The sequence below is a fragment of the Ochotona curzoniae genome, unplaced genomic scaffold (assembly GCF_017591425.1).
Source record: "Ochotona curzoniae isolate NIBS_2020 unplaced genomic scaffold, NIBS_Ocur_1.0 contig_883, whole genome shotgun sequence".
NCBI lineage: Eukaryota > Metazoa > Chordata > Mammalia > Lagomorpha > Ochotonidae > Ochotona > Ochotona curzoniae.
The window spans coordinates 40,577,277-40,597,553 of NW_024466599.1; the positions used below are offsets into that span (position 1 = coordinate 40,577,277).

General features: G+C 42.9%; 1 protein-coding gene across 2 annotated transcripts in view; it reads right to left on the reverse strand.

Moving 5' to 3' along the window:
• Positions 1 to 1,361: 1,361 nt before the first annotated feature.
• The window catches only part of ACTR2 (actin related protein 2), a 47,932-nt gene continuing 29,016 nt past the window's right edge, over positions 1,362 to 20,277 (reverse strand). For both annotated transcript variants that reach the window (XM_040993315.1, XM_040993314.1), the window contains 4 exons: positions 18,218 to 18,367; positions 12,984 to 13,129; positions 7,566 to 7,698; positions 1,362 to 3,884 (listed from right to left, as the gene is read on the reverse strand). In XM_040993315.1, the coding sequence (XP_040849249.1) occupies positions 3,714 to 3,884; positions 7,566 to 7,698; positions 12,984 to 13,129; positions 18,218 to 18,367 (600 nt within the window). In that variant the 3' untranslated portion in view covers positions 1,362 to 3,713. The remainder of the gene's footprint in view (positions 3,885 to 7,565; positions 7,699 to 12,983; positions 13,130 to 18,217; positions 18,368 to 20,277) is intronic.

The window sequence follows — 20,277 nt, forward strand, 5'->3', positions numbered from 1 at the left end:
GGCCAGTGGAGGACGGCCCAAAGCTTTGGGACCCTGCAACCACGCGGGAATAGGGCCCGGCTGCGATGGCGCAGTGGTTAAGGTCCTTGCCTTGCATGCGCCGGGATCCCATGGGCGCCGGTTCTAATCCCGGCAGCTCCACTTCAGTGGAGGATGCCCCAAAGCTTTGGGACCCCGCACCTGTGCAGGAGACCTGAAGAGGCTCCTGGCTTCGGATTGGCTCAGCTCCAGCCGTTGCGGCCTGGGGAGTGACCAGCGGACAGATCTTCCTCCCTGCCTTTCCAAGAGCAGAATCTTGATAAGAGTACAGTTCTCAATTGTGATTAGTTTCCACATGTCCCAAATTAAACAGAGGAAGATCTTCGTCCAATGGAGCTGGATGGGAAGTGGAGCAGTAGGGAAAGAAACTGGTGCCCATATGGGATGCCAGTGCTTGCAAAGCCCCCAAGCCCTTCAACTGGTCCATGCCACCCTAAGTTAAAATATTCTCCAGTTCTCCTGTGTCCACTACAGGTATATGTACTCATTTTTTCCTCTGATGGGAGTTGAACATTCCTCCAAAGGAGAGAAACCATTTGAATTCTTATCTGCAGAGTGAGATATGTATGGCAGGTAGAATCTTGAGATTTTTCATCTCCCCTTACCTTCTATGATTAAGGTTATTTGCAATATAGTGATTAAAGTCACTTAAGGCTAGTATAAAAACAACAAAGGGTCCGTAAAATATACTTTCAACCTAGGGTGAGTGTGTGACAGTGGTTAGGTTGCCATTTTCCCATTTCCCACATCAGAGTCCTGGCTTCTGATCTAGCGCTTCCTAATGCTAACTGGGAGGTGGCTGATGATGGCTCAAAGTGCTTGGATCCCTGTTTCCACTTGGGAGGCGTGGACTGAGTTCTGCTCTGGGTTCGGCCTGGTCCACTTCTGATTGTAGTGGGGGAGGGAGCCAGGGGATGCAAGACTGCTCTCTTAAATACAATTTTGTGAATACATATTTGATTATACTTTATTGTGTTGAAAATAAGATGTTTAAACTCTGCTCCATGAGCTAAAAATTCCCTGAAAAGAGGTTACAGTTCTATTATAGCATCTAATTCGGCGAAAGTTACCTTCAGTCTCTTGGGAAACAAAATACTCTGGTTATAAAAAATAAGGATCCCTATAACTGTAATTTGTTATTCTTTCTCATTTAAAACCAAACCAGAAATGTTTCACATTTTGGTCATTAACAGAACACGTAAATTAAACTGAACTTGGCCTAACAACTACCATAAAGTTTTCAATCCATCTTGCAATAGCAAGGTAGAAGTATAAGAAATAGAAGTTAGAATTATTACAAGGAAAAACAAAGATAACACTAATTTACTTTGAAAAATCATTTATTTTTTGAATCAAAAAGTATATTTATGTTCCACTTAGAAAGTCTAGTTTTCCATTGATCTTTCAAAACCCTTTTCCAGATAACAGTGCTCAGAACTATGTAAAGTTCACATCCAATACTACATTTAAGAGAAGGTTTAAATGTAGAACCTATTTCTAAGACATTGTTCTGAAAGGTTGAGGCATTGGCAATTCCAATTTAAAGATGAAAGAATTACATTACTGAACATTTAAATGACAGTGAGTCTCAAGAGCTTAAAGACCATTGGGAAAAAAATGAGGGAAACATGCCGAATAACTTCAACTAAAAATACTCCACCCACCCCAGCTCAACTCCCATATTATTAAATGCATTATTTTACCTTAGAACAGGAAAGTTATAACATGAAGTGTCTAAATTACTTTATATATAAATACACCATTTTAATTGCCATGTTTGCTAGCAGAATCATAAAAGTTTTACATTCACGGGGCCAATGCTCTGAGTCTATCCCACTCTGCCGTTTCCGACTCCTGTTTTAAAATCATGACCAAAGGGCAACACTCCATCCATTTACCCCAACTTGAAGAGCCAGCAGGTAGGGGGCCTTCTCACAGCAGGTCCTTTAACAAGGCCAGCCCTAGAAGAGAACATGATTCTGGAAGGCTTCTGAATTCCAGTGTGACTGGGAGGCCCCGGTCTCCACAATCCAGATGTTTCTTATGGGATACTCCTCTCTCAGGAAGCATGGCCAGCATGCAAACCTCGCCAACTTGTTCCAATTGATGTAAAACAGATCAACAAGATTTACAGAAGCTGAATAACGAAGCTAACCTTTTGCTAATTTCAAATAAAGTGATGTTTGAGGTTTTCTCAGAAGGTTCTCAAGCCAGGGTTTTCTGTCTTCACAGTCACTTCTTTCAAACCCATTGTTGGTAGACAAAGTTTTCAAGGAAGGAAACCCTTTTCCTAGAATCAGCATTTCATACTCAGCACAGTAACAACTTCTCATTATTTTATCTTTCAAATTTATTAAGAACTCAGGACTGGGCATTGATTTTCCCTACCCCTAGGTACCAAGCAACACCAATAGGACCCATAAATAGGACTTTTTTGATATAGGCACAAAAGTGTGCTAATATTTTTACAATATGCTGTACTTTTTTTTTTCAAACATGAAAGATGACTGAGAATTAGTAGCAGTTGTGATTAATTTCAGAACAAGCACAAATTTAAACCCTGATTTTTTTTGGGGGGGGGGCAGCCTCACTTAAAATAGTCAAATTTTACTCCACTTTCCGGTTTTAAATCAAAACAAATGAACACCACCACAAAAAAAGCCACTCAACTGGCATCAAGTCCCATATTCCAAAGTTATTTTTAACCCAACAATCATAACCTACTGCCAGCAATTATTTATATGTATCTGTTTTCTTATTACATAAGGACTGGTTAGTTATATATAAAAATTTCCAGGAATGGTACTTGGCACTGGGTTACCTTAATAATTCTGTAATAAATAGAAGCATTTAGAAAACACCAACTCCTAAGTGTTTCTTTTACATCTGTAGTTAGAATTAATACAAGTATTTTTATGTGTTGTTTTTCCACTAATACAGTCTAGGAAGGGTAGTCCTAGCTAACATGGTTGTTTTAAACAAATCCCTAAGCCACATGGTGATGGAATACTATACTTGCTTGTTATATCATAGGGTAAGCAGTTCCAGGCAGACCAGAGGTAAACTAGCCAAATCAAAGTACTGTAATGAAGTTCATCTTTTGTACCTCAGCAGAAAACCTCCAATTTTTTAAAATCAAGGCAACCCGCCCCCTCCCCCAATGCAAAAACCCACCCCAACACTTGTGTTTTGAGTTCAACATTCCCTAAGATATTAACAGGAGAAGCTTGAAGGTACTCAAAGCTGCAGGAGTCACTGTTAGAAGAACCACACTGCAAAGTAAACACCCACCCACCCCTTACCACCCCCACCCCAACAACAGGGAAAAGCTCCTGGTAAAGTTGCGTCCTATGCTAATAAATGCAGACCACCTAGTGTGCTAAAGACTACAACGAGCAGCATTAGAGCAGTAAAGGGAAAACAGGAAGCTTACAGGAGATCTAAATGCCTATCTAGAAGAAAAAAAGCGAAAGACAGAACCTTTGCCCTTTTGTTGTGTTTGTACCCACATTAACAAAAATTTAACAAAGCTTTCCCAAGACACCAGAATAAAACTTGACCTTTCTTGTCAAAGGGCAGAGAAGCCTCTTCCATGTCCAGGAGTTAAATGAGTTCAAAGATTGGCAATAAAGGAAAAAAAAGCATTAGGGGTGTGATGGAACAAGCTGGGGGGTTTATCGCACAGTCACACCAAGTTTCTCTAGCACACGAACACCCTTTTCTTGATACTCTTGTCGGGTCATCCAAAAGTTGTCTTTGTCTTTCATGATATCTGCTAGAACTGCACCACCCAAGAACACCATGTGCTTTCTGCGAGGTGGGTCTTCAATGCGGATCTTGAATTTCTAAAGGAGAAAAAGGATAAATCATCAGGCATGCATACTTTCTGCATTCTGCTCAGTGAAAATGACTTGCATATATTCTCTTGTTGAACCTCAGTTGTGCAGTGTATGCAGAAGTTGACAGCTGAGATATATGGATACTGACTGGCCCAGCGTTCACAGGAGACAGCCAAACTAGCCCACTGTGCTTGAACAGTCCTTTCTTCACTTAGCATTCGGCCTTCTTACTAACAGCACTCAGTTTTCTCTGAAGTGTCCTGTTTGGAACAATATATTTCACATCACTCTCTGAAAGCCCAAGTAAAGAGGCAGGATTAACTAGGTTTTCCAATCAGCTGGTAGACGACCACATGTACAGGTCACTTAACTGTCCAATGAAGCCTTGATGAGGGGACTTAGGTCTAACAACATCAGGGCTGTGGTCCAGTGCAACACAGAAGTTCTTTCCTTAAAGCAAATCTGACTTTCTTTTGTCTCAAATTCAAATGAAATGTTCTCAAAATAAACAAGACCAAATATGGTCAAAATAAAAGGGGACCCAGTAACCAAAATTAGAGACACTTGGAAGCTGCTCTCCACTCTGCAGCTCCACTTAATTGTCTAGAAAGGACACACCCTTATGTGTATGGTCAACCAATATCTGAAAGGAAAACCTTAAAAAGAGTATATACCAGTGCCAGTCACAAAGGCTTCAAAGACGACTCAAAGTACCTCGTTTGAAATTGCACTCATTTCCCACGGGAGAACTGCAGGGGACAGGTGTTCGATGTGACGGGGTAGATTCTGCTTGGGGTCCCCATGTAAGGCAATGGTGACAGCTCAAGTACATGGGAGACCTAGTTTCAATTGCTCACTCCTGTTTTGGTCTGACCCAGCCCAGATTGGGCATCTGGGCAGTGAAACAGAACTTGCTTGCTCTCAAAGAAATGTTAAGGGTCTGATAATCTGACACAGAAATATATCCACTTACTAATCACATTTGAGATCAACCACTGCTTAAATTACTTACTTTATTTCTGAATAGGGGTCAACACTACACCTCCCCCCACTCCTTTTGTACGAAGAGTAGACTGTAGGAGTTGGTTTCCCAGTCTTTTTTGGTGAACTACTCTATGGATCCCAAGTACTGCTAAAAAGAAGCCCTACATAGCAATCAGTAACACTATGTAAACAGTTTGGAATGACAAATAAGCTTTTCTTTAAATTTACTTTTATTTGAGAGGCAAAGTTAGAGGAGAGACAATTTCTGCTTGCTGGTTTACTCCCCAGATGCCTACAAAGGCCAGAAAAGAGTTGTTCTGAAGGGAGCCTCCCAAGACCTCCCATGTAGGTGCAGGACCCAAGGATGGAGTCATCTTCCGCTGCTTTCACAGCCAGAGGCAGCCAAGATATGAACGAGCACCACATGGGACACTGGTGCCGCAAGTGGAAGCTTGGCCTACTATATACTATGGTGCCATTACTTACCAAGAGACTGTTTCAGTTCTGAGAGTGTAGGTTGCTCACATCTGCTCAGAGAGGCTTTGACTCAGTCCTTGAAGGTGCTGCCTTCCCTGTAGCTTTGTCGACTGTTTTCTAGACACTACCTCTCCTAATCCTGGAGACTGTTAAGATTTCTGGCTCTTCATCTTTCTCCAGAACACTCCACAGCTCCTCTGGGCCCCCTCCTATCAGGCTCTCCGACCCTCCATTTCTCCTTGGTGAAGTTCTCCACAGGATCCTTGACCACTCCTGCACATCCCCAGGTTACTTCTTGCACCTACTCAACGTTTGTAAGGTCACATGTTCACCACATCCTGGCATCATCTTTAGTGACTTTGGCCTTTTTTCCCTCATTCTCTTGCATCAACTCAGGTTATCAGCTCTACTTTGTACCTGCTCTAAAGCAGCTGAATAAGATAGGAAAGAAGCTCAGTATCTTGCTTAACTGATCACTTAGTGCTGGCTGGCAATCCCATTACATTCCTTCATCCTCTATTCCATTCTCTAAGATTTAAGAGACTGAAATAATTAAGTTTCTAGTTTACTGTATTCATAACTAAGAGGCATCCATCTACTAGTTCAGTCTTCAAATGCCCATTACAACCCACAGTTGGGGAAGGAATGAAAACCAGGCAGGGACTCAAATCTGTGTGCAGGCAGGAAGTGAGCTAATTGAGGCAAACTACTGCTTCTTAGGATTCATATTTGCAGGTCGGCAGGATCAGGAACACAGCCAGGTAGAAACCTAGCACTGCACCAGCCCCTCCTCCATTTCAAATTCTGCTTCTGCATCCTAACTCACGTGCCACACTGGACTTTCTGATCAAGTCACCTCATCATGGAGACCTTGTTCATCAGTGCACATTACCACCTTTCTAAACTTAGTCCTTTTCATAGTTCTATTTCTGAGAAAGTAGGGATTTCACTTCCGTTCACCACCTTTTTGTTACAAGCACCGACACCAGTGTTTTGCACTTAGACGGAGTTCAAGAAATGTCTGCTAAATAAATGATTAGGTAAGACGGACTTTGACATCCATGTTGCCAAAAGCATACAGTAATAATGATTAAATGGTTTTGATGCATGGCATATGGTAAACATCACAGCACAGTGTTTTGGGGACCGTGCTAAAAAGACCAGGACCAGCATTATGGCACAGCACATAAGTTGCCACGGGGGCTGGCTGGAGTCCTAGCTACTCTGCTTCTCCTCCAGCTTCCTGTTACTACATCTAGGAAACCCACAGGGGATGGTCCAGGAACTTGTGTCCTCGCCATCATGTGGGAAACCCAGATGGAGTTCTGGCTGGCTTGGGTGTGGCTCAGCCCTAACTGTTGCCAGTCATTTGGGAAATGAACAGTAACACGGAAAATTTCTGTCACTTTGCCTTTCCAAGTTTTATTTATTTGAAAGGCAAAGTTAGAGAAGAGAAACAGATCTTCCAGCTGCTGGTTCATTCCCTAGTTGGCAGCAATAGCCAGGTGTGCTAGGCCATAGGCAGGAGCCTGGGGCTTCTTGCAGGACTCTCCTGAGTGCAGGGCCCTGAGCACGTAAGTCATCCTTTGCTGAGCTCACGCGCCATTAGCAGGGAGCTGGACTGGAAATGGTGTAGCTTGGGGATCAAACAGGTGCCCATAAAGGACGCTGGCACTGCAACAGCAGTTTAGCTCACTACACCACAATGCCGGCACCATCACTTAGCCTTTCAAATAAACACAAAAGCAGGCCAAAGAAACATCAACTCCCATATACTAAGTTAAAAATTACTATTTTATATTTTGATAACTTATTCCTGCAGATTTCATGGTTAATGTTAATGCAAAAGAGTAGGCCTGATGCTTTACAATCTGATCAGAGATAATACTCAACAAATCACCAGAAAATCTAAAATCAGACACATGAAACAAGCTAAGAATAGTGCCAAGAAATCCCAAACAGGATTTTTCTTTGTAATATTGCACACTTTTCTCATGTATTTTCAAACTCTGATTCCAAGCTGGTGGTTATAAACCAGAAAATTTGGCCCTGGGCTTAGCTGCCTCTGTCCACTAAACACAGAGGTGACAGGTCTGTACCGACACCCTGAACCAGTTCAAGCAGGCATTTGTTTGGGAAGATTTCCTGCGCCCTCTGGTGGTTGTCACACCCACAAGCTACTTCACAGAGATTTTTTTTTTTAAAAGAATGTTAACAGATACTTACAGAAAGCTTTTCCACATCTCCCTTTAAAACTCGTTCCAAGTAAAGTTGTTTCAATTCTCTTTCCAATCGTGATGGCAAGCCAGGGTACATAGTAGACCCTCCAGAAAGCACGATGTGTTTATAGAATTCAGATCTAGAGAGACACAATGGAGAATTTGTGCTTACAGATTAGAAAGAGTACTGCAGGGATACTGAAATCAGCTTGAAGGAGTTGCTGGAAGAATAAAATCTTACATGTAAACTTCACGTAAGAATGTTCACTATTATAACAACCTCCATCTACACAAAATCTACTAAACTTTAAACATGACCTCTTTATACAGATGTAATTGAGTCTCTTCCTAACGATCCCGGCTGATGTTATTATCAAGTGCTTCCAGGAGCTGCAGAAGTCGTTTACTGTTAGCCATGTTCTCCTCTGATTACTGCTTCTCAATTCTTCTCACCTGCCTTTTGCAGTAGACCCTTTTGTTCTTTTGAAGCTACCTGTGTTATTTCTGGGTAGGCTGATACGGTTACTTTTTGTCGTCGTTGAAGATTCATTTTTATTTGAAAGGCAAAAGGAGGCAACTAGATCTTCCATCTGCTCCTAGGGCTGGTTCAAAGCCAGGCACCTGGTGCTTCATCCAGGTCTCACACATGGTACAGGGGTCCAAGGACTGTCCGTCTTCCCTACTTGCGTAAGTGGAACAGCTGCGTCTTAAACTCGTGCCCACATGGGATGCCGGCACTGCAGACAGCAGTCTAATGTGCAGCATGATAGCACCGTCCCACCCCCCACCATATGCCTTCAATGAACAGCACACACAAATTAAGTTTGTACTATATCACTGATACTAAATCAGACTCCTGTAGTGTAGGAATGTCAAACAATTTCAATTTTTGTTGAAAACGTTTTCTTTGAAAGGCTCTGCTGGCTCATTTCTTATCCTTTTATTTGTCCACAACAGCCAGTTGTGGGCCAGGTTGGAGCCCGTAGCCCAGAATTCACTGTGTCTCCCCGATGGGTAGCAGGGACCAAACACCAGGGCCATGTATGAGCAGGAAGCTGCAACTGGAAGCAGCATCAGAAATTGCACCCAAGACCTGGCATGGTGGCCTAGTGGTTAAAAGTCCTCGTCTTGCACACCGAAGATCTCAAATGGGCGCCGATTCATACCCCAGATGTTCCACTTCCCTTCTAGCTCCTGGCTCCAGATCCACTCAGCTCCGGCCATTCTGGCTACTTGGATGTGAACAGCAGATGGAAGATCTTTTTCTGTCTCTCTTCCTATCTGTAAATTTGACTTTCTGATATAAATAAATGTTAAAAAAAAAAAAGTTGATCCCAGGCACTCCAATAAGGGATATTCCATCCCAAGCAGTGCCAGATATTGTTATCAGATATTTCTTTGGCAGCCAGTTCTGTGGCAAAGCAAGCAAAGTTGCTGGCTGCTCCACTTCTGCTCCAGCTCTCTGCAAATGTGCCTGATCCAAGTTCCTGCTAATGCACTTGAGTACCCTCCATACTGGCATCAAACTGAAAAAGTGCACAGGAAAGCAGACAATCAGTGAAGAGACAACCTATGGAATGGCAGAAAAACCTGCAAACTCTACATGTAACTGAAAAATAGTACGTCAAATATGAAACAATTCAACAGCACAAAAACAACCTGATTAATAAATGAGCAAAGGGTCCGAACAGACATTTCAAAAGACAATACAGAAAACACCAACAGGCATGAGAAAAAGGCAACCGCCTGCACCATCATGGAAACACATGGAAGTGGCTGTTGCCCCATGACATAAGGTAAGTGTTGGTGAGGACTTAGAGACGGAAGCAGCACACACCCTTGGTGGGCACGTAAAGTAGCAGAGCCACCATGCACTATGGGAACTTCCTCACAAGTTATATAAAGCTACCATGGGATCCAGCCATCCCACCATGGGGCCACTGTGAATAGTGCTGCAAGGAACCTGGGAGTACAGATCTCCTCCCTCCATCCAGTGCTTTCAAAGCTTTTGCAAAGTGGGCTGACCTTGGAGATGTTGGTCAACAGATACAAAATGTCATTACAGGAAAAAGTTCAAGAGATGCATAGGATGGTGACTACAGATTCTTAAAGATTTGAGAAAACACCTGTTGCTTCCCAAGGTTTGAATTAGCAGAAAGCTGGAGCTAAAGCTAAAAAATAAATTCAGGTACTCTGAAGCAGGAGTCGGGCCTCTTAACTAAAGCCAAATACCTATTTTCTGGTGATTACAATTATATTACAGTATACCTAAAAATACCTATTAAAATACTTAAGTTATCATAAAAGCCCTACTGAGAATGCATATTATCTCAATTTAGCCACTTCACATGGCAAATATATTTCAGAACATGTATACCGTAATGTTCAATTTTTTTTGTCAGGAAGCTTAACAGCGCAATAGCGTAGTGTTTGAAGTCCTTGCCTTGCATGCCCAGGATCCCATACTGGCTCCGGTTCTAATCCTGGTGGCCCCACTTCCCATCCAGCTCCCTGCTTGTGGCCTGGGAAAGCAGTGGAGGATGACCCAAAGCCTTGGGACCCTGCACCTGCATGGGAGACCTGGAAAAAACTCCTGGCTCCTGGCTCTGGATTGGCTGAGCTCCAGCCGTTGCAGCTGCTTAGGGAGTGAATCGTCAAACGGAAGATCTTCCTCTCTGTATATTTGGTGTTCCAATAAAAATACATTTTTTTTTTTTAGCATGCAGCTTAAGGTGAAAATGCCCGTTTCCCACATTAGAACACTGGCCCACACAGGCTCCTCCTCCAGCTTCCTGCTAACGCAGTCTGGGAGACAGTGGTGACAGGTAAGTGGTTGGGCTCCAGCCACCCTCATGGACCCAGCCTTGGCCTCTGTGCCATTTTGGTATTTCGGTAGTGCTGAACCAGAAGATGAGATCTCATTCTTTTACTTTTGCTCTCCCTCCCAAATAGACATCTAAAATTTCAGAAAAAAAAAAGTCTGCATTTATATTGACCCAGAAATTCCTCACACAGAATAAATACTAACATTACATTGCAGTGCCTGCAATGCCAGCATCTCAGTGGACATGGGTTTGAGTCCTGATTTTTTTTTTTTTTTTGGAAAGGCAGACTTACAGACAGAAGGAGAGACAGAGAAAAATCTTCTGTTCACTGGTTCACTCCCCAAGTGATTCCTAGAGCTGAGCAGATCTGAAGCCAGGAGCTTCTTCCGAGGCTCCCATGTGGGTGCAGAGTCCCAAGGCTTTGGGCCGTCCTCTACTGCTTTTCCAGGCCATAAACAGGCACCCTCATGGGGTCCTGGCACATGAGGTGACAACTTAGCTGCTGAGTCATTGCGCTGAGCCTGCTATTCTACTTTGATCCAGCTTCCTACAAATGTTCTTGGGAGCTCTGAGGAGGATGGCCCAAGTGCTTGGACTCCTGTACGCATGTGGGAGACCTGGAAAAAAACCCTGGTTCCTTACTTTGGACCAACCCAGTACTGGCCATTACAGCCATTTTAGCTGTGTACCAGTGGATGGAAGATCTGTCTCCCCTTTCTCTAATTCTCTCTTTAACATAAATAAATTTTCAAAGACAAAACCTTACATGCATGCAGAATAATTAGTTTTATCAACACAAATACTGTACCTAAATTACCATAATGAGGGAGTTGCTCTGGCAGTGGGTTATGCCACTATCTGCACCCACTTCTGATTCAGCTCCCTAATTTGCATGGGAAAGCATGAAGTAGCCCAGATCTTGGGCCCCTGCACATTTTCTGCAGAACTGAGTTCCAAGCTCCTGACTTAAGCCTGGCTCAGCCTGTAGCTGCTGCAGCCATTTGCAGAGTGAACCAGAAGATGGAAAATTATATCTTTCAAATAAACTCAAGGGGTCAGCATGGTGGTGGCCTGATCCTCCGCCTGTCACTGCCAGCATCCCATAGGGTGCCAGTTCAGATCCCAGCTGCTTCACTGTGGGTCCAGCTCCCTGTTTATGACCTGGGAAAGCAGTGGAAGATGACCCACATCCATGGGTCCCTGCACCCAGTGGGAGAACTGAAAGATGCTCCAGGCTCCTAGCATTGGATAGGCCCAGCTCTGATTATTGCAGCCATTTGGGCAGTGAGCCAGCAGAGAGAAACATTCAGAGATCTCTCTATAATTCTGACTTTCCAAGTAAAATAAGTAAATCTTTGGGGGAAAAAAATCAGTTACAGATTAACTGGGTATATTTACACAACACTATTATGCAACTTCCAAAATGAAGATAATCCCTATGAAATGATACAGCATTATTTAGGAAGTATTTCTTTTTATTTGTTTTGTTGCTTTACCAGTAATTATATGCTGCCTTTTGCATAAGAAGAAGTAAACACAGAAAGGATATTCCAGACACTTATGCCCGAGTGCAGCTGCCAGGGGTTCCTAGGATGACCTTCTCCCCTGGGACCTGGGGGAGGTCATGTGAGCACTCCTTTAGGTTCACAGGAAGCCTGGCAACAGGAGTTCTCTCTGCCCAGGGACAGAACAGAGAATGTGAACGTTCCTCTCTCCCTCAACATGCGCAGCCCACTCTACCCCTAAAAACAGCCCATGTTATCTGTGCTTTCCTCACCTGTTAAATGAACTTTATAATAAAAGGGGAGACTGGGATATGAATCACATAATTTTAAAAAATTGTTTGAAAGGTAGAGAGACTGAAAGAAAGTATGTACTGGCTCACTCCCCGAATACATGCAACAGCTGGAGTCGGGACAGGGCACCGTAGGGACAATGGATGAGAACGAAATTCACATTTCTTTCTCTTTATTTTTTACTGAAAATGCAGATTTAAAGTTTAAAAAGACAGGGCCTGGTGTGGTAGCCTACTGGCTAAAGTCCTCGCCTTGTACGCTCCTGTTCTAATTCCAGCAGCCATGCTTCCAACCCAGCTCCCTTCCTGTGGTCTGGGAAAGCAGTAGAGAATGGCCCAGGGCCTTGGGACGCTGCACCTGCGTGGGAGACCAGAAGAAGATCCTGGCTCCTGATCACCTCAGCTCTGGCCGCAACAGCCACATGGGGAGTGAGTCAGTAGACGGAAGATGCTGTCTGTCTCTCTTCTCTGCATATCTGAGTTTCCAATAAAGTTAATAAATCTTAAAAAAATCAAACAATCTCAAACTCTCTAACTGCACTGTGATGCCAAGTGAGTATCTGTTTTTAGGAAACAAACCAGTAAGAACTGATGCATTCAACCTACCTGCAGGTAGTAGAGAACAGAAAGAAAGATAAAGGAAACGTACAAAATGAAAGAAAAACAGTCAAACAGCAAATTCAGGCAAAAGATACATGTGAGTTTTTTAAAATTATTCTTGGAAACTTTTCTGCAACAAAAATAATACTGATGTTTTTTCTATTCTATATCTGATAATGACATCAAAATCATTATTCTAACATACCTGGTATCAATATCAGCTGCCTGAATTGTGTTAAAAAGCAATTCAGCAACACCAACTCCTTCAACATTGATCAAATGAGGCTGAAATAAAGCTTCTGGGGCTTCAAATCTCTCTCCCCCAACTTTGATAATGCGTCCATCTGGGAGCTAGAAACCAACAACAACCAGGTTCCAGTTAGTATAATATTAAAATCTGGTGTTCTAAGACACTAGGTCTTAGAAATACATTTAGTCATATATTTACAAAGGTAAATAGTTCATTCATTTAATCATGATGGTCTATTCTGTTTTTAGAAATGGTGTGCCATGCTCTCCAGTGCTGAGAATTTCTTGGAGAAGTCAGTGCACAGCTGCATGACACCCCATTTGTGTGTGCAAAAAGGAACTAACAGCCAACTCTACCACCCACTGGACTATTTGTGTTAGTATGCTTGTTCTATCATTTCAACACATTTATGATTTCATGGAGATTTCTATCATGCAAATCAAACAAATGAAGCATTTTTTAAAAATGTCTTTCAATTGGGCCCAGCGTAGTGACCTAGTGGCTAACGTCCTCGCATTGCACACCCGGGATCCCATATGGGCGCCAGTTGTAATCCTGGCAGCTCCACCTCCCATCCAGCTCTCTGCTTGTGGCCTGGGAAAGCAGTTGAGGATCGCCCAAAGTCTTGGGACCCTGCGCCCGTGTGGGAGACCCAGAAGAGCTTCCTGGTTCCCAGCTTCAGATCGGCGCAGCACCAGCCATTGCGGTCACTTGGGGAGTGAATCATCAGACGGAAGATCTTCCTGTCTCTCTTCCTCTCTGTATATCTGACTTTGTAATGAAAATAAATAAATCTTAAAAAAAGATCTTCTGTCTGCTGATTCATTCCCCAGATGGCCACAAGGGTCAGAGCTGAGCTGATCCAAAGCCAGGAGCCTCTTTCAGGTCTCCCATGCTGATGTAGCACCCCAAGGCTTTGGGTCATTCTTGACTGCCTTACCAGGCCACAAGCAGGGAGCTGGATGGGAAGTGGAGCAGCCTGGATACAAACCGGTGCCAATATGGGATCCCGACACAAGCAAGGCGAGGATTTTAGCCACTAGGTTACTGTGCCAGGCCTGCAGCAAACACTTTTTATGATCATAAAAGTTTAAGGTCCGGTGCTATGGCATAGTGGCTAAAATCCTTGTCTTCAAAGTACTGGGATCCTATATGGGAGCCAGTTTGGGTGCTGGTTGCTCCACTTCCCATCTCTGCTTGTGGCCTGGGAAAGTAATAGAGGATAGCCGAACGTCTTGGGACTCTGAACCCACGTGGGAGACCCAGAGGAAGCTCCTGTCTCCCAGCTTCAGATCAGCTCAGCTCTGACCATTGTGGCAATGTCAGAAGTGAACCAGCGGACAAAAGATCTCTTTCCCTCTGTAAATCTAGCTTTCCAATAAAAAAAAATCTTAAAGGAGAAAGGAAAAATCCGTTTAAGGAACACGGACCTAGAATACTTTCAGTTAGGCAGTTCTGTTGTATGCTACTAAAACCTTATAAACTGAAAATAACTGATCAGTACAACTTTAATTGAAGCAAATAAGACTAAAACAGGTCAAATATAAAACCATGGCCTTTAATAGAAGCTGGTATTTAATTAAGTGAACAATGTTAAATAGAAACTCTTGAACCAATTCTCTGGATTGATCCAAACAATAAACTTACTCATGTATACTGGCATTTGACATATTTCATCATGAAACATCAGAATTACTTTTATGTTTCTCCCCCTAAACTCTAGGACCATATTTTTTATATATTCTATAAAATTCTATAAAACAGAATATCAATACAAATGTTCTATTCTTAAAACATCCTCAGGTGAGTCTATATTAGATTACCCAAGACGTTCGGAAACACCTCAGAAAGCTGCCCCTTGCTAGCAAAGCCTCTTCCCATGCACCTCAAGCCTCCCGGAGGTCTCTCTCCACACTCGGGCTCCTGGGCTACATGGCTCCTCAGCAACCCACCTGTAGGAACTCTAACTCAACTGTGGGCAACCCACTGTTTTGCACTGAATCTTAACACATCATCTGCTATCAATTATTATTCTTATTCACGTACTCATTAATTTTCTGGGTTTTTTCAAAGATTTATTTATCTTTAATGCAAGTCAGATGTACAAAGAGGAGGAGAGATAGAGGAAGATCTACCATCCAATGATTCACTCCCCAAGTGACCACAACGGCCAGTGCTGTGCCAATCCGAAGCCAGCAGCCAGGAACTTCCTCTGGGTCTCTCATGCAGGTACAGGGTCCCAAGGCTTTGGGCTGTCCTCCACTGCTTTCCCAGGCCACAAGCAGGGAGCTGGATGGGAAGGGGAGCTGCAGGGATTAGAACTGGTGCCCATATAGGATCCCCGTGCATTCAAGGTGAGGACTTTAGCCATTAGGCTACCACACTGGGCCCCAATTTGTTATTTTATACTCATACTATATTAACTTACTTTCACAAAAAGAAGGGAAATAAATAAAACTTATTTTACATTTCTAGTTTTATCTTTTGCCTTGCACTACTCTTGTGTTTGTCTGAAAGGCAGAACAACAAAGAATGAGAGTGTGATCTTTGATCTACTGCTTTACTCTTAAGGCCACAATGGCCAGGGCTGGGCCAGCCTGCAACAAGGAGCCAGAACTCCATTCTGGTTTTCCAAGTGGGTAGGAGGGATCCAAGTACTTGGGCCATCTTCTATGATTTCACCATAGCATTAGCCAGGAGCTGGATTAGAAACAGAGTAGCCGAGACTTGAACCAGCACTATGAAATGGGATACCAGCAAAGTCACAAGAGTTGGCTTATCTGTGCAGCCACAACACTGGCCCTGCCTTGTAACACAAGCTTAAAAATAGATCCAGTAGATGGAACATTAGAAACCCAAAGAACCTTCATGGAGGCATTATTAAAAGCTGTGTGCAAATCAAGATGATTGTAAAATGTGTTTTACTGTGTACACACATCAGGATTAAAAGTCTCAGGGGTGGGTTTTTAGTACAATGGTTAAATTCGTTGCTTGGAACACTCACATTCCATATCAAAGTGCCTGGGTCAAGTCCCAGGTCCTCTACCAACACGCACCCTGCAAGGCAGCAGAGGACGGCTCCCTGCCTCCCACACAGAGAGACGATGCCTGAGTCCCTGACTCCTGGCATCAGCCTGGCTTAGCCCAGGCTTTCATGGCCATTTGGGGAGTGATCCAGAAGACAGAGGACAGAGATCACCTCTATGTCTTTCAAATAAGTGAAAATAAACAATTCAAAAAAGTTTCTGATTACTTTAACAATGACTACCTTAATTGTGAATACGTAGAGGTAATACTGATTGCAATTTAATAATACTTGATTTTTATTGTCTATTACTATTTCATTTTAGAAATTAGAAATTCCGGTCCGGTGCGATAGCTCAGTGGCTGAGGTCCTCCCCTTGCATGCGCCAGGATACTATATGGGCACCGGTTCTGCACCAACATGTAAGACCCAGAGGAGGCTCCTGGCTTCAGGTTGGATCAGCTCCAGCCATTGTAGCTGCTTGGGGAGTGAACAATTGTAACAAAGATCTTCCTCTCTGTCTCTCCTCCTTTCTGTGTATCTGCCTTTCCAATAAAAATAAATAAATCTTAAACAAAACAAAAACAAAAAAACTTCAAAGGTGGTACCCGGCAGGGTAGCCTAGTGGCTAAAGTTCTCACCTTGCAGGTGCTGGAATCCCATAAGGGTGCTGGTTCATATGCCAGCACCCTGCTTCCCATCCAGCTTCCTGCTTGTGGCCTGGGAAAACAGTCAAGGACGGGTCAAAGCCTTGGGAACCTACACCCATGTGGGAGACCTGCAAGAGGCTCCTGGCTTCAGATCGGCTTAGTTGCAGATACTGTGGCCACTTGCGGAGTAAATCAATGAATGGAAGATATTCCTCTGTCTCTCCTTCTATTTATCTGACTTTCCAATTATAAATAAATAAAATCTTCATGAGAAAATAAATTCAAAGGTGACAAAAAAGTACTTTCTATGAATTCAACTGGTTAAAGAAATTAATTCATTGGGCCCGGTGCAATGGCCTAGTGGCTAAAGTTCTTGCCTTGAATACGCTGGGTTCCCATATGGGCACCGGTTCTAATCCCTGCAGCTCCCCTTCCCATCCAGCTCCCTGCTTGTGGCCTGGGAAAGCAGTGGAGGACAGCCCAGAGCCTTGGGACCCTGCACCTGCATGAGACCCCCAGAAGAGGTTCCTGGTTCCTGGTTTTCGGATTGGCGCAGCACCGGCCGTTGTGGTCACTTGGGGAGTGAATCATCGGACGGAAGCTCTTCCTGTCTCTCTTCCTTTCTATATATCTGTCTTTGTAATAAAAAAATAAATAAATCTTTGAAAAAAAGATTTTTTTCCAATAAAAATTTCTTAAAAAAAAAAAATGTCAATTCATGAAAAATTCAGAGGTGCTGAAGTTGAGGCTCAGTTGGGGACAAGCCACCACCTTCTGATGCTGAAGCACGGGTTTGAGAACCAGCTGCACCTGGGGAAGCAGTGGTAAAATGCACAAGTACTTGGGCTTCTGGTGCCAAAAGGAAAGCCTAGATCGAGTCCCTCGCTCATGGCTTCAGCCTGGCCTAGGCCAGTTAAGGGGAGTCCATCTCTTTGCTGTGCCTTTCAAATCTTGGAAAAATTCTGGGAGAACCATTTCCTTTGGTGTTGTAAACTGTAACTAGGTTCTAACTCTCACCAGTTACAATCAGCTACATTAGGCGAAAGGGCCAGGAAATGCTGCCACCTACTGAATTAATACAGCATTACTTCCAAACGACGCTTCTAGGACTGGAGACTCACACCATGCTGGAAAGTTCCAAGGTTCCATAAATCAGAAAACAGGCAAAATATAATCTCATAGTTGTGAACATACTAGCTTATAAAAGGCTTTGAAGAGTCAAAACTGTCTCACATACTTGACAATTTCACCATTTTAACATTTTTGAAACAAATATCTGAGGGAAACAACATCCATTCTTTAAAACATGCTGCAAAATCCTACTGAATAATAGATTCTTGCCAAGTATACTAAAATAACTGAACAATCTTAATGAAGGAAGAGACATTTAAGTTATATCTATGTATGTCACAACTCAAAAAAATACTAGTTCAAGAAAATTTTAAGTACACACCAACAATTTTGTCTGCTCATCTTAAAATCACAAAGATTTATCATGCATTGTAAATACTTACTGTGTAAGATTCAACTAATACTGTGGTTTCTAAGGCTAGTTTCTGTTCTTGCTCAATATTATATCCAACATAACACAGTTTTTCTTTAATCATGCGAACTGTTTCAAAATCAGCAGAGTGGTTGAAGGCATATCCTCGCAACAAAAGCAACTGGTACAAAAAAAAAAGTGAAGTTCACAACAGATCTGAATTATTTTTACTTTATGAAAGCCATAAAAGGCCCACTAAATAAGTCACATCAATAATGAATACAATGGGTAATGAACTCCTAGCTTCTTCTGAATCTTCCAGAAGTGAGAGTATCACCTGCTACAAGAGGATTCAACACAGAGAAACAAGAAGAGGGGTTGGTGTGGCATGTCCATGCCTTTCTTCCACGGTCTCTGCATTTTTTGCAGAGCTTCCAACATGCTGTGTCAGGACAGCCTCAGTGTCCCATAGAGACCACTATGGGGAGGGTCCACGAAAGAACTTGCCATCTCAGAAGAAAACAAGCAGGAGTTACCTAACAGGGTGACTTTACTAAATTGACTGCACCCTTGATAATATAACCTGCTTAAGAAATACGGATTTTTGGCTCACTCATTAGCATACCGAATTTATCTGTAAACATGAATGCTTTTTCAAAACAAACTGTGCATATTATATAAGTTTCACAGAGAGTAACAGAATTAACAGTTAATGATTAACAAAGAGGTAAAGCAAATCAATTTTTAAAAGCGTACACTGGAGCCAGGATCATGGAGCAGTGAGTTAAATTACCACTGGCAATGCGGGTATCCTATATAAGAGCGTCAACTCAAGCACTGGTTTTCTCCTTCCAATCCAGCTCCCTGCTAATGTGCCTGGGAAGCCAGCCGACGATGGCCTAAGTACTTGGGTCTCTGCCACCCTGTGGGAGACCTGGATGAAGTTCTTGCCTTCATGATTTGACCTGAACAAGTCAGGCTCTTGTGGCCATTGGGGGAATGAATCATAGAATGGAAGAGCCCTGTTGTTCCCATTTCCTACTGCTCTGCCTTTCAAATATATAAATAAATTTTAAAGTATTGATGTTTAGATAGTTTTGATCATTAAGCCAAAGTACATCAGTAAGTAAATACTGTGTTGCTGCTGTTTGGGCTTCTGCAGTTGGCAATCTGCTCACAGGACCCATGTCGTACGTTACAAAATTCTTTAGGTCTTAAATAATTTTCTTTCTCAATCTCTATATCCCCTAGCATATAGTAAAGTACTTAAAAGAATAATATTCTAGTAGTCTATTTCTTAAATGCCAGAAATGGGAGCCAGCATGGTCACATACCAGGCTAATGCTCCATCTGTGGCACTAGCATCCAATATGGACACTGGCTCACATCCCAACTGCTTCACTTCTGTCTCTAACGGCCTGGGAAAGCAGCAGAGAATTGGGCCTCTGCAACCATGTGGGAGACCTAAAGAAGATCCCAACTCCCTTAAGATCAGGTCAGTTCCGGCTGTTAAGGCTATTTAAGGAATTCTTCAGCGAATGGAAGAACTCTGTCTCCTCCTTGTAAATTTGTTTTTTAGGACCTGACATAGTAGCCTAGTGGCTAAAGTCCTCACTTCGTATGCACTGGGATCCCATATGGGCAATGATTCATACCCCAGTGGCTCCACTGCCCATCCAGCTCCCTGCTTCTGGCCTGGGAAAGCAGTCGAGGACAGCCCAGAGCCTTGGGACCCTGCACCTGTGTGGGAGACCCAGAGGAAGTTCCTGGCTCCTGAGTGGCTCAGTTCTGGCCATACAGCTACTTGGGGAGTGAACCAGTGGATAGAGGACCTCTATGTCTCTCCTTCTCATTATAAATCTAGCTTCCCAATAAAAATAAACAGATCTTAAAAAAAAAAAAAAATCAAGCTTGAAATCCCCTAATTTTTGCACTCATGTTCAAAAGAATATCCTTGGAAACTCTGCTAGTTATCCTCAGAATTCTGGGTTTGCATGAAAGCTTTATAATTCTTCTTAACTTAATCTCCCTGTGTGATGAGCATCTTTCTCTTTTGAGGATTTATTTATTTGAAAGGTACAGTTACACAGA